This window comes from Aptenodytes patagonicus, chromosome 1 (genome assembly GCF_965638725.1).
Source record: "Aptenodytes patagonicus chromosome 1, bAptPat1.pri.cur, whole genome shotgun sequence".
In the NCBI taxonomy this organism is placed as follows: Eukaryota; Metazoa; Chordata; class Aves; order Sphenisciformes; family Spheniscidae; genus Aptenodytes; species Aptenodytes patagonicus.
The window spans coordinates 38,862,299-38,876,231 of NC_134949.1; the positions used below are offsets into that span (position 1 = coordinate 38,862,299).

Consider the following 13,933-nt stretch of genomic DNA (forward strand, 5'->3'; position numbering starts at 1 on the left):
GCCAAAATCTGATTACATTGAAGTCAATAGAAAAACTCCCCTCATTCTATTAAGATTAAATTTTACTCTGTTTAAAATCTTTGTCTTCTTTCCTATTAAAATGTAACTTCAGTCTATTTTATGACAGAATCACAGAATGGTTGAGGTTGGAAGGGACCTCTGGGGGTGACCTGGTCCAACCCCCCCTGCCCAGGCAGGACCACCTAGAGCAGGTTGCCCAGGACTGTCTCCAAATGGCTTCTGAATATCTCCAAGGATGGAGACTCCACAACCTTTCTGGGCAACCTGAGCCAGTGCCCATCACCCTCACAGTAAAAAAGTGTTTCCTGATGTTCAGGAGGAACCTCCTGTGTTTCAGTTTGTGTCCCTTGCCGCTGGTCCTGTCACTGGGCACCACTGAAAAAAGGCTGGCTCCGTTTTCTTCACACTCTCCCTTCAGGTATTTATACACATTGATAAGATCTCCCTGAACCTTCTCTTCTCCAGGCTGAACGGTGCCAGCTCTCTCAGCCTTTCCTCATAGGAGAGATGCTCCAGCCCCTTCATCATCTTCGTGGCCCTTCGCTGGACCTGATCCACTATGTCCATGTCCCTCTTGCGCTGGGGAGCCCAGGACTGGACCCAGCACTCCAGGTGTGTCTCACCAGTGCTGAGTAGAGGGGAAGGATCACCTCCCTCAACCCGCTGGCAGTGCTCTGCCTGATGCAGCCCAGGAGGCTGTTGGCCGCCTCTGGCGCAAGGGCACATTATTAGAGAAAAGACCAGTTACTACTATTGTATAAATACTGGTACTCATCTGTTTCTTGAACTGAATGGAAGATATTTAGAATCAAAGATAATTCAAAAGTTTTAAAACCAAACTTCCTTAAAAGAACTGTGGGAAAAGTCAAAAGTCATGATAGGATGAGCAGCTGTCTTACTAAGAGAAGCTGAAATATATCCCATGTTTTTGATGGACAAGTTTTAAACTTTTGTAACAGAATCAAAAATAGCTTCTGAATTCTGAATTATCAACTAAGTTGAATAATAACTCCCTTAGATTTGATTTAATTATATTTCATGAAGTCATACGCATTATTTTCAAATTTTAGTCTCACCAAACAATCATCAGAAATGGAGAAGAATTCATCACTGGGTAAGCTTAAATACAACGTATTTTCCTTAAACAATACCCAACAGTTGGTGCAGCAACAAGAAAGGCTCCTGTATTTAAACAGTGCATGCTCTTTACATATTATCAAAAAAAATCACAGCAGGAGTGCAATCAACTGTAGCATCTTTGAGTTGTAAAGCGATATTTTAAAATTCAAAATGTCAGATTTCTCCTCAGATTAAAATAACAAATGCTCCCTTGCCCATCTCATGATATTGGTATTCAGCCAGGACGTCTGGCCTGGCGGGCAACTTTTCCTAGATCTGTGGGTAATGACATTTCGAACGGCTCACCGAGTGTGGAAAATGTTTAGGATGCATATTCCGTAAATGTTACTAGAACTAACCTGAGACAAGTTAGAAAATTCAAATGTTCCCATTTCTGCTCCTGTAGATAGAAAAACTTTAAAAGGAAAAAAGATACCTGCATCGCTAGCAAATGTTCAAAGAGTTGCTTTCGTCTAGTGCTGAACATGGTACTTAAGCAGAGCTGGAGAAACACCAATATTTTTGGAGCTACTTTACTTCTTCCCAATTTGCAGAAAATGTAGGCCTTTAGCTTCCCCCCACCCCAACTCCCTCCTATTTCCACCTTGCTATCGACATAAAGAAAATGGTACACACATAGAATCAAAGGAGAGAAGAATTAGTGTTGTTTATTCAGCAAAGAATACTGGGATTTTCATGCCTAGTGTTGGCCTTGTATTCCTACTCGGGGCATTACCATCAGTGTTTTGGCACAGTTCACATCAACTACGCTTTATCTGACATGCTCTTTCCAGAAGCACCCAACTCCCAAGACCCCACTGGAAGCCTCTGGCCGAAACACAGTGGGCTAGGACGTAAGCTGCCACTGCGCAGCGGAAGAGTGGCAGCTCTTGCTTGCTTGCTAGAGCATTTATGGAAGAACAACAAATCTTCTGGGATCTAATGCTGATAACATTTACACAGGTGTGGCACTGACACGGTACAAGACTTCAACTGGAGGATGAAAAGTAATCCACCAAGCTAATTGAAAATGTAATAGCCAGTATTTGCTAAGGGTCGACACAATACTGATGTTTCTCTGCTATCAACAGTAAGTGAATAAGAAGTTATTAATCATACAGCAGCCCTGCCACATGACAGTTGGAGGTTTATAGATCTCAGCGAATGACTGGAAAGGAGACTGGTCCATTATGTCTGTCTTCTGGTTAGCCCTAGTTAAGAAAATTAATGGCAGAATGCAACAAATGTCAAATTGCTACACTGTTCTCCTGAGTGCTCTTTCCAGGCAGCAGAAATGCAAGCTAGCCAAGAACATGGCATGCATGTAGCCTGAATTCACAATGAAGGCCGGTTCTGCCATGAAAGCAAAGAACTCTGATACTCAAAAAAGGGTGGTAGCCATTAGGTTAATCAGGAGATAAAATTGTCCTTAGTTTGGGAAGCTGGCAGGAAAAGAAGAAAAGAGAAAAACCGCTGAAAACATACTTCCATCTGGGGAGGAAATATAATCAAACTACCATGTTTTTGGGTCTCATTGTTTTTGAGATTTTCCTTCTTTCTTTTCTTGTGATGCAATTGTGGACAGTTCTTGGAAACCAGATTTAATGAAATTAGACCCTCTGTGCTGCAGCGCCTCTGCTATGTCCACTAGTCTCTTGCTCTTCAGAGGAACATCTGATCAATACAGACAAAAGTGCAAAGAAGAGCACGGTCTCGGGAGCACATGACATGTATGTACTACCCTGCTGCTGGCCTCACCTGCATGGCTGGCTCTGAGGAACACAGCTCTGAAATACATACAACTGTCTGGAGAAGGGAGGAGCTGGAGAGACAGCAGAGGAAGGAAAAACAGAAGGCAGAAAGAAGAGCTAGAAGCTAGAAATACTTAAAAATGAATATAAAGAGTCTGAAAGACAGCGAGGAAACGAGAACCTAGGGAGGAAGAACTCCTGCTTCCTGCCTTCTCCTCCTCAAAAAAGCATGCCATGAGAGATTAAAAAAAGTTTAAATCTTAATCTCATTCTGTGATTTAGAAATTGTATTGGAGTGCTCCACGCCTACTCATCTATTAGCATCAGGCTCTTCTTTTCTTGGGGAATTTAATGATTTTTTCTGTTGAGTTTAAGAAGCACATTTCCTCCCTTTGTGAGAAAACCAGACATTCATTAATAAACTAAGAGCAAATTAACCAAAACTGATTTTAATCGAGGTACACTTTTTCCTACACCTTTGCTACTGTTTTTTAAAATATTTTTTCTTTAGCATTTCAGGAGACACTCATTCATTTTAGATTTCAAAGTACCTGAAATCTGCTATAAATACTTTCAATTACACTTTGACACTTAGTCAACTGTTACAAGAACCATGTGTATAGAGAATTTTGTTCAGTAGGTCTCTGAGTAGCTGTCCATCTACATTTGAATCTGTTCAGTTACACCACTCATGTCTGGATAAGACACTGTAGTTGTGTGAGAATCTTGATATAGATACATGATGTAACTGTAAAATAAGCAATGTGAAAGTGTAAAAGAAAACCACGGAAAAAGAATCCCACTCAGACAAAAATCTGTACCAGCTACCATGGTGTGCAACACCTAGGAGAGCAAAGATGTGATTTTACATGGGTGAAGACTGAAATACACATTTCACTGACAGCAACAGAAAATGTGTACCAACTTCAATGGAAATGGAAGCTGACCTAGAAAGAGATTAAGTCCATGAGGTGAGGGGGAGCAGGGGGATGACATGACACACACAGGACAAATCCTCAAGTGTTTAGAAGTGTGGGAGAAGTTATTACTTCTTCTACACGGCTCTAACTCACACCCCTCTTCTATGGTCTGTTGGTAATTTCTCTGCAGGGTTATTAATGAGAGGGAGTCTTCCAAATGACGGGAAGAAGGTGAAGGAGGGATCCTAGGTGCCATGAACACTTAAAAGACAGACCCCCTCTTGTGCAGGAGAAAACTAAAACTTCCTTCTACAGGCATTTTTCCTGTCAATCTTCTGCCAAGTGTAGCTGCAGTTTGCTCTTCGTAACATACCCGGTTTGCTCAGTTTTGCAAAGCAACTGTCAGGCAGGTGTCCCTTGGGATGTACAGCCCATGGCCAGTTTGGCCAGCCTCTGTCCAAGATGGACCAACTATGTGTAGCAAACCCCACCTCACCACCTGTGGGGACCTAACCACAATATCCTGCCGAGCAGTGGCCACTCACTTTGCTGGATCAAAATCTACTTCTGAAAGCCAATTTGCACAAGGTGCTAAATGCACGCGCCTTTGCCTTGCAAAGATACTTTCTGTTTGCTTTCAAAAGCAATTAAAGGAAAAGAGCATTCTAGTGCAATTCTAAACACCATTTCAACAGTTGCACTTGATTTTAAATAATAAAGTGTGGCAGGCTGTGCCTTTTTGCTGTGAGATCGTATACAGCTTAAGACAAGTGAATCTACAGTTCATGCTTTTGTGTAACACTGTAATATAAATCCCAGCAGTAATGGTAGTTACAATTGTCCAACTTCCTTTGCCACTAGAATGCATAACAGATCTCGCGTTGTTATCTCCAGGTAGAAATTCTGCTCTTACGGAATCCATAATGGGGAAGATCCAGGAATATTAATAGATGTAGGTGTGCAAAATGATGGCAGCTCCATCACTTCCACTGGGCTGATCAGACATGGCTCCTCCATCAGCCATCCAGCACAGTGTGTAAAGTACTACTTGCCTTTAAGCATGTGAACAGTCATACTGAAGTCAAGTTTGTAAGTTTATGGATAAAGCATGCACTTCACCACTCTGCTGGAGAACTGAGGCCTATGGATCTATGCTTTGCTAACCATGATTCCAATCTTAAAAGCAGAGAAAATCTCAATATGCTGGTAAGGGAAAGATCAACCTTATACGGCTGCACCTGAGGGGAAATTCCCTTTCCAGAAAACTGAAGACCTCATTTTGCAGTGCAGCTCCTGCAGGCAATATAGCCACTGAGAAAATTCAAAACTTTATATACTGTTAAAATTCTTTTTAGTGTGACATTTTCTGATTAGCATTAGCATAAGTCAGCCATGTTTAGAAAAAACATTTCACTAAAATTTAAATGCAAAAGAATAACCCTGTGTTCTAAAAATCCTAAAAATACACAAGAATCTGCAATAGGCTCATTGCTAATACCGGAATTATCTTCATCTTTGCGGATCTTTAACTTTACAAGGTCCTCACAGTGCTGAAGGATCTGAACAGCATCTTCCATTGAGCAATTGTCAAGTCGAATGTTATCTATTGCAAGCAACTTATCACCCAGTTCGAGCGTCCCAGTTCTGTGAACAAGCAAACAAGCTTACATGAAATTCTAGCAACATTAAAGCAAGGTATCTTAGAAGGTATCAACATTATTATAGAAACTAGATGGATTTTTTAAAACAATTATTTCTTAATACGCTGGACATTTCATTTGTAACTGCTGTTTACAAAATAAAAGCACAAGTCTCTTACAAGCTCCCTCTGTTTAACTTGAGTCTGGCTGGCTACACAATGGAAACAGATTTCTGCTGGGAGCTTGAATGTCTTACCTGTGAGCAACACTTCCTTTCTTGATATCAGAAATAACCAGAGGGTCCCCTGGTTTTCTGCTGGATGGAGCTGTAATAAAGAATACATACAAGCATCTGTTTTTTATTTCCAGAGATGCAGATGGGCTAATTCTGTCCACAAATCAGTATTTCATACACATTATTTACCTGTATTATATTTCTCTCCTTTCCCTAAATTATATGTACATGAATACAAACAAACAGCAGCAGCACATTAGTAAGACTGCATACTCCTCAAAAATTAGTAAATGCCAGAATTAAGGTGACTGGTGCAAAGTGAATTTAACTTGGTATGTCTGAATTCTGGGTTAGGCCAGGACTGAACCATATGAAGATATCACAGTACAGCTCCAGTGATTTATCATAAAATGCTGTGTAGCTACAACACGTAAGGAAGCCTTTCTGTTAGTAGAACCTTTCAGCACAACTACCGACGCCAATCTTTTGCCAGAATATTTCTGTCAGTCATAATCATGTTTCGTTATATCCCTGACCAACAGAGCTGCTCTGGCAAAATATCTAGAGTGGTCTAGCCCACGTTCTGTACATCCATTCCCGTCTCATTCAGCACTTAAGGCAGAGGTATGAAGATAATGCTTCCTGGGTGAGAAGGAGGAATCTACTTCACAATAAATGAGATGCTGTGGACAGTGGCTACACATATCATTGGGCTGATCCACAGTTATCACATCTGCACAGACATAGCTTACATCACACGGATGCTTGCTTCACTGTGACTCGCTGCTTCCTCTGAAGTAAACATGTGCCTCTTCTAATGAGTAACCTTGCTCCTCTATACTGCTGCTGGGCCTTAAGCATTGTGGACTTTTCCCCACTCTGTACTGGGGTTACCTACCAGAAGCCCTGCAATTCCAGCAATAGTCAGATTAGTAAAACCCCCAACAGTCCTCTCCTTGCACACCTAACTCATCTCTTCTTGGAGGTATTTGACATAACTTTCAATTTTCTATCTGTCCATCATGGTTAAAAGGATGTTCTGCTCTACAATGCCAGTCATTGCAATTCTTTACTGACTTGTGCAAAAGTATTTGACAAGTTTCCCTTGGCCAGGAAATTTGCTTAGCAATTTTGCTTGACTTTTGGTTGCACAGGAAGCAGTGAACTACCCCAGCGGGAGAAGACAATGATTACTGTCTGCTTCCAGAGGACTGTTTCTTGGAGCAGCTTCACTAAATGCATTGTTTTGGAGGGTTCATCCATTTGCTGACAGACGACTGCACTGAAGATCTGATATGGTAAGCAGTGGGCTCAGAACTTGAGGGTGACGAAAGATACATTTTTAGACAATAGTGTGGCACCTGCTCTCTGCCATTGGGAAGTACACCACCTACAGCTGCTCTGGCCAGGAGGCAGTCCACGTGGTGAACGCAGACTGACTTTTGGGACTGCTGTTAACAAAGAGTGTGCTAATATCAAAACATTGCCATGCGGTATAAGGCGCTCAGTTCTTCTGAAAGTGCTATGTTTTTTGCACACGCAGGGCTCTTCAGTTGCCCCAAGCCATTTCTGCTCTGTGTACTGAAGCCTCTGCATTTATTCACAGAAGGTTCTTTTCCATTAGGCTCCAATGTCTAACTGACAATCACCCAAAAAGCTACCCATATTGGAGGATCACCTACAAAATCCTGATGTAAGTTACTTTAGCAGCTCATGATTCTTCTCTTTGATGGAAAATGACAGATCTTCACCTACAGCAACCACAAGTTCCAACACAGTATTCTAACAGATCTTGTTAACCCTGGCTGCCCTGGCTGAGAAAGCCTTTGAATGTCCAAAGGAACTGTTTAAGAACTGCTAAATAGCCATATTTCAGATGCAGTGTCCCGAAAGTCCAGAAGACAGACGTACAAGGACTTTCAAGAATTTTTAGAAACTTGTCTAAAACAGCACGCTTTCAGGAAATGCCTATGTTGCAATTTAGAGAACAGCAATTAACTTTTTGCAAGATGTGTAATTTTCACAGCTTGTTTCTCATACTTTCACGCCATGGGTCAACTATATCTTATATGGCAGTTCCATGATTTACTTGAATTCTTTGGTTTGTTTCACCGATTAGTAGCTTGTTAAAATTTTAAAGTATCACTTTGGTGAACTTTTTTTTTTTAATTCTACGTTTTTACTCTCTGGGTTGCCGTATAAATCTCTGAGGTTATATGCCACCCACTGTACAATGTCTGCAGCTTGAGATTTGAGTATTGAAACTGCTTTATAGAAATTACCAGTACTAAAGTCCATTTTTCTTCCAAAAAGAAGAGAGAAGGAACCAAAAGGGGGGAAAGAGCACAGCTCGAAGTGTGAAGCCACAGAGTACATGTGGATGCAAAGGGTATGATATTGCACACACAGTTATTACAGTTTCAAACTGAGTAGGTGTGAACAGCATTATTTTGTCAGTTATCCTGGACTATCAGTTGTGTCTGGTAGATGAAAGCCTTTTTGTAGGCAGCAAACACAGCTCAGTGTGAAATGAATCCCCCCATGCTGACAAGCCCTTAATAAGCAGCTACACCGCACTTTGTTTTATTCTCGTTCAATGCTATTCAAGTTGTGTTGCAGAGATAAAATCATTAATTTCCTCCTGAACTTTTGTACTGCACATCACCACAGCCTAAGATTGCCTCCCAAACACTAGCAAACAGGTGCTGTCCCCAGCAAGAAAATTGAGTACTATTATCCTGATTTTACAGATGAGGAAAGGAAACATAGGAACATTTAGGTCAAAGTATGACAATTTTCAGTGAGCAATTTAGAATATCCATGCCTTTATTTCTCACAATAGTTTGTAGTATATAACAGCTTCTACGTCCAAAGCACAACTACTGGTATTTTCAGCAACAGCTGCAGATGCTCAGCATTTCTGCAAGTGTGATCCCAGGATCTCAATGGTTTCTGCAGAAAATCAAGCATCCACCTGTGGAAAATCTCTCTCTCTCTCTCCTTGCCCCCCACCCCACGAAATGACTCGTCTCAGCACAACTCTATTGCAGAGAAAAGGAAAAAAAACCTAATTTCCCAAGGGTAACATTAAACCATCTTGACCGTGAGATCACCCCCTTTTTCTTTCTGTAACCCTCTAACTCATTAATTATGCAGCCTCCATCCCCTTTGATACACACCGCTGTTTCATCTCTCCCCAGAGAGCAGAGAAGCAAGAGTCCCAGTGAGAAAGTAGTATTTGACCACTTAATGAAAAAAAGATATCCTCATGAATTAACACAAGTTTGAAGGGACACTGTACAGCTTTAAGTCACCATTTTTATCTTTCATTTCAGAATTACTTTTGTTTTTAAGAAGCAATTAAAAACAAAGCACCTTACCGCTCACCCATGTCCAGCCTTCTTGTTCAAGCTTCCCCTACCTCTGATCACACCTCAGCCACTCCCCTCACCTGCTGTCTCCCTGTTACGGCTCTCCACTCATTTTCTCTCCTTGTCCCATTCTGCTTGTCCACTGAAGATCTCATATTTTCTCCTCCCTGGTCCAGCTGTTAGTCTACCTACTGTTGAGCTTTTGTAGAGACCTTACACAGGTCTCTTAGAACTCTTACACAGTTCATCTACAGATGAACTACAAGTGGACTGAGAGTGTATAAAGTTGTACAGATACTGAATTTAGTGTTGCAGCTGGAAGGCTGATCTTTAGCAGGTTGGTTGTTCTCTCTCTTTAAATTACTCTATGATCCTAGGTCTCCATCCCAGGCCTCTACTCTACTTCTGCTAGTAGACGCACTTCCCCTGCCTATCCCCCACCACTTGAAAGCAAGTTCAGTGAAGTGGTGTCAGTTTTGTAGATCAGCTGTTCCATTAGGTTAAAAAAAACCTGAAACAACCCTCCTTTCTTATTTCACTGCTAACCCAAAGAAAAAAAACAGTATGACTTAAACAGATTCTGGGGTGGACATCTAACCTAACACCCAGCCAAAACTCACTTACTAGTCTCAGCCTGGCTTCAAGTTTTGGAGTTCGATCAAACTCTGAAGAAACTGAACAAGCAGAGGAAAATGCTCATGGGATGGAAAAATATTTTTTATACAAAGTCAGACCACTTATCCACAATGCTGGTTAACAGCTACTAGACTTTTTAAAAATAGTGTGATTATTAAATGAAAGAGCTTTTTCAAATTAGACTGATGTAGCTCTTTTGTTCCTTAAGTATTGGTTCATGTGGAACAGCTGAGAAACCTGCTGATTCTTCAGGTCCTGTCTTGAAAATAATTACTTGTAACATTGCAAAACGAAGTTGAGTTTGCTAGGTGAAATCCCAAGATATACAAAAGCATGCTATAGAAAGTAAATTCTCATAGTCAATGCTAAATATCTGTAGATATTTACAAAGCTTATTTCTGATGAAATATGAAAGCAATAGAGCAGACTATAGTATAGCTACTAGTCAAAATGACTTAGAAAAACTGATGATAGTTTGGGTGAGATTCTGATATTCTTACCAGCTTTGCAGCTTCTTATTCATTGAGTAATCCCATTAGCTTCAGAGAGATTATTTATGAAGCAAGGTGCTGCAGTTCATTACCAGTAAGGATATCAGAATCTTACTTAAGAAAGAGAGAAAAGGAAAAAAAAAAGAGCTGTTAATGACAATTACCAGACTGTACTAGTAAGTCATTTTCTTGGACATAATTCAATGTATTTAAAAAATATTAGTCTATGATAAAGTAGCCAGTGGCACAAAAGTTTATCTTAAAAAAAAAATAAAATCTATATTCCATTACATAGTCTAAAATCAACATCACTGGCAAATAAATTGAAACAGATTTGAACACTACTAGATCTACTTGAAAGCCATCCTACTTCTAGGGAATGGTTCTGTTATAAAAGCATAATCACACACACGGACACTGCTGTGTCATGCTTTATTTGGATGACGTAATTTTAAGAACTGAGACATTCTAATTGCTCCAACCAGGTAACTGGGTGTGAAAATGATGGTACATGAAGCATGAAATATAGAGTCACTTATATTTGCAAACTATGCAATAGGGTCTTTATTGAGTGTAAGTAGATATTAATGGGAAGATTAGACAGATACTGCAGAGATAAGGGAAGTATGATAGGACGACAGAAGTCCAGTACGTGTGTGAAGGCAGCAATGGGCAAGGCCAGCATACTGCGAGGTAACCAACATGCGCTATCCGAAACTCAGTGCCCTGGATTAACATTAACAAAGATGCTCATGAAACTTTCTTCTGTCTTACTTTCTCGGGGTTTCTGCTATCTAAGGGGATTTTGATTTTTTTTTTGTTTTGCTTTTTTTCTTGCATTAATAAATCTGAAACTAAGAGAAGCTTAGTCTCTTCCCCTATTACATGTCATGTTTTTCAGAGACCATAAATCAGCTTAACTGTCTTTAGTGTTGTGTGTCACCTCAGATATGCCTTGAAGTACCTGGCTGTAACTCCATGCAGGCACACTTGGTGTTTATTACCAAGGAAAACAACACAAAGAAGAGAAATAAATTCCTCTTCCAGGATGTCTGCCTCCTAACAGCTGACTTAGAAGAACTCTTGGACTTAAAAACTAGGCATATGTCCAGGTGCCAACCCGAGGTGAGGCTTACGTTTCCCTCATGACAAAAAATGTCTGTCTTGTCTGTCAGGTCAGGGCATTTCCTGACTCTCTCATCCAAATCCCAAACTAAACTGGGGATATGGAAAGCAAGACAGGCGTTTCTCTGTAATGTTTTTAGAGAGACAGCACTTTCTCACTCACCATTAACTCCACTACCTTGAGAAGAGAGAGGATGAAACAGGTCTCTAGCACTTAAACAGATCAAGCCCAAAAGTGACTAAACCTGAACTCCTCTATCACCCCTGTTTAAGCCTGGTCATTTCAACTCCACCGAGTTTCCCTTAGTATTTGTTTTTTAAAAGAAATCATATAGCTTTCTGACAATATCAGTAATAAATGGCATGCTAATGTGCTAAAGTTCCCTGACAAAAATTTGTCAAAATGAATATAAAACACTTATATTCTTCAAATCACACTGCCTCATTTAGGAGTTAATTAGGTAGAACAGAGCAAAGCACTGAAAAGCAAGCATGAAATGCAGCAATTCAAGAATTCTACCAAGCAAATCTACAAACTTTCAGTTATTAGTATAAATCCTTTAAAATCAAATAAATAATTAATCTTAGACACATTTCATATGCGTTAAATACTACTAATAAGTGGGATCATTCTATATAACAGATCATTTAATTTAAATATTAAAGATACTGCAGTAAACTCAGAAGAGCAGAGCTAAGACCAACCAGGTGTCGCTCTGATTACATAAAGCGCTAATTTTATAAAGCACTAACTTTTGGAATTAAGTTCCAAGTCAGGAAGGTATGCATAGTTTGGAAGAGGAATGCTAAATACTAAATCCCAAGAACATTAGCCTTCCATTCAGAGTTTACTCCTACAGCCAGAAAAAAAGTACAAGATTTCTGAATTCCAAAAAGCAGCACAAATCAAATTACTAGGAAGACCGTATTTTTACAATAATCCTACAAACCATTACTGATCCTAAAAATAACATCTAAATAGAACAGCCTCTCTCCAGGTTTTCTCATTTCTCAATATTTTCATTTGCACAAATACATGTAGACCTATGATTTTGCTTCAAGCATCACATCACATCTTACAGAGTCTAACAATTACTCATTCAAGTGTGCAATGCAAGCAAACAGGCCTGCAGTGTCTCTCATTCGTTCCTCAGATGTAATTCTTCGCACTGAGTTCCCTGCTGTACTTTTGATTAACCTTATTCCATTGTGCTGGTAAAAGCTTTGAGAATATAAGTCAAAGCACAATCTTCCCTCAGGACACGTGAATAATTCCAAAGAAGGACTAATAGTCTAAGAAAGGCCACAACCATAAAGGAACGTTAATTCCAGCGAGATCAGATTCTGCACTGTCATGAAGTACATTAAACACAAGCCCATTACTTTGATATGGATTGTTCTTCCTTCCGTCAAGGGCTGAACTCGGTATGCTGGAGTTTACCTGGTCAAAATCCAGTCCTAACACAGCATTTACTGTCTGCTCCCAAAATAAGTAAGTGTAGAAACACCTTGATTTCAAACAACAGTAACAAATACTTTTTGAGAAACAGACTAATGCACACCCTTGTTATCTTTAGCAATCTCTGAAATCCCTAGTGAAAGGGGATTTTGCTATGTGACCTGCACATTTAGGACTGTCCACTAGTTTTACAGATTGAGGATGTATCTTCAGACTCTGGGTTCTGGGAAACAGAAAATAACCCCATGTATGTGGATCCTTATACCTCTGAGAACCCTTGAGTTCAGTGGGGTTCTGTTCAAGAGCCTGTGAGAGACCTTGACAGACTTTGCTTTAAACTTCCCAGCTATGGAAATACTTTTGCATGGGCCTAATTCTATTGACTTCTTTTTTTCTTTTTTTTTTTAAATAATTTTAATGGGAGTTAAATATGTGCTACGCATGAAGGAATAGGTCAAGCTTTAGGCCTGGCAAACTTCTGGCTTCTTTAACTACTAGAAGGGGAGTATAAATCTGTTACAGAATGGTATTTCATCAGAGAAAAAGCATTGTTAACCATCCCTTTCTAGAAAAAGGAAAAAGAAGTTTATACCAAAACAAACACGAGTCTGTAGCTACGGGACCTACTATCTGCAGATTGTCCTGTAAACGTGGTCTTAAAAATAAGCACTTTCACTTACAACTTATGGTGATGCCAAGTTCCACATTATGCTTCTTTGGTAGTTTTACATGAAATGTTCCACTGCTTGGTATAACTGATTCTATAAAAAAATATTTAAAATGTTAGATAATTTATAAGGCAGAGCAATTCCAAGTGCATGGAACTATATGTGTAAGTTGATGAAAGCACATCAGCATCACAAGCCACGGATGAAACATGGGTGCTGAAGTGAAGGAAGTAGGACATACGAAGTTTGATTTATACCTCTATTGGTAATTTCCTGGTAACTCAATTTTTTTTAAGGTTTAACTCAATTTATGGAGATTGCATGGGCCAGCAGCCAGCTGAGACTGCAGGTTTTTAGCTCGTATGCAAGTTCTGTGAGCACATGTGAAAATTATAGTGCTGGCAGATAGCTTTTAACTAAAAGGACAGGAGATCGAGTCTTAAGGATTTCAGGTCTTTGTTGCTGTAGGTCTAACACATTTTTAACTGTCCGCTGAG

The 13,933-nt window shown here is 39.9% G+C and overlaps 1 protein-coding gene across 6 annotated transcripts in view; it reads right to left on the minus strand.

Moving 5' to 3' along the window:
• Positions 1 to 13,933, minus strand: part of GRIP1 (glutamate receptor interacting protein 1) — a 341,605-nt gene that overhangs the window by 22,598 nt on the left and 305,074 nt on the right. For all 6 annotated transcript variants that reach the window (XM_076332384.1, XM_076332382.1, XM_076332386.1 and 3 more), the window contains exons 13-15: positions 13,449 to 13,529; positions 5,708 to 5,777; positions 5,310 to 5,455 (exon numbers count right to left, since the gene is read on the minus strand). In XM_076332384.1, the coding sequence (XP_076188499.1) occupies positions 5,310 to 5,455; positions 5,708 to 5,777; positions 13,449 to 13,529 (297 nt within the window). The remainder of the gene's footprint in view (positions 1 to 5,309; positions 5,456 to 5,707; positions 5,778 to 13,448; positions 13,530 to 13,933) is intronic.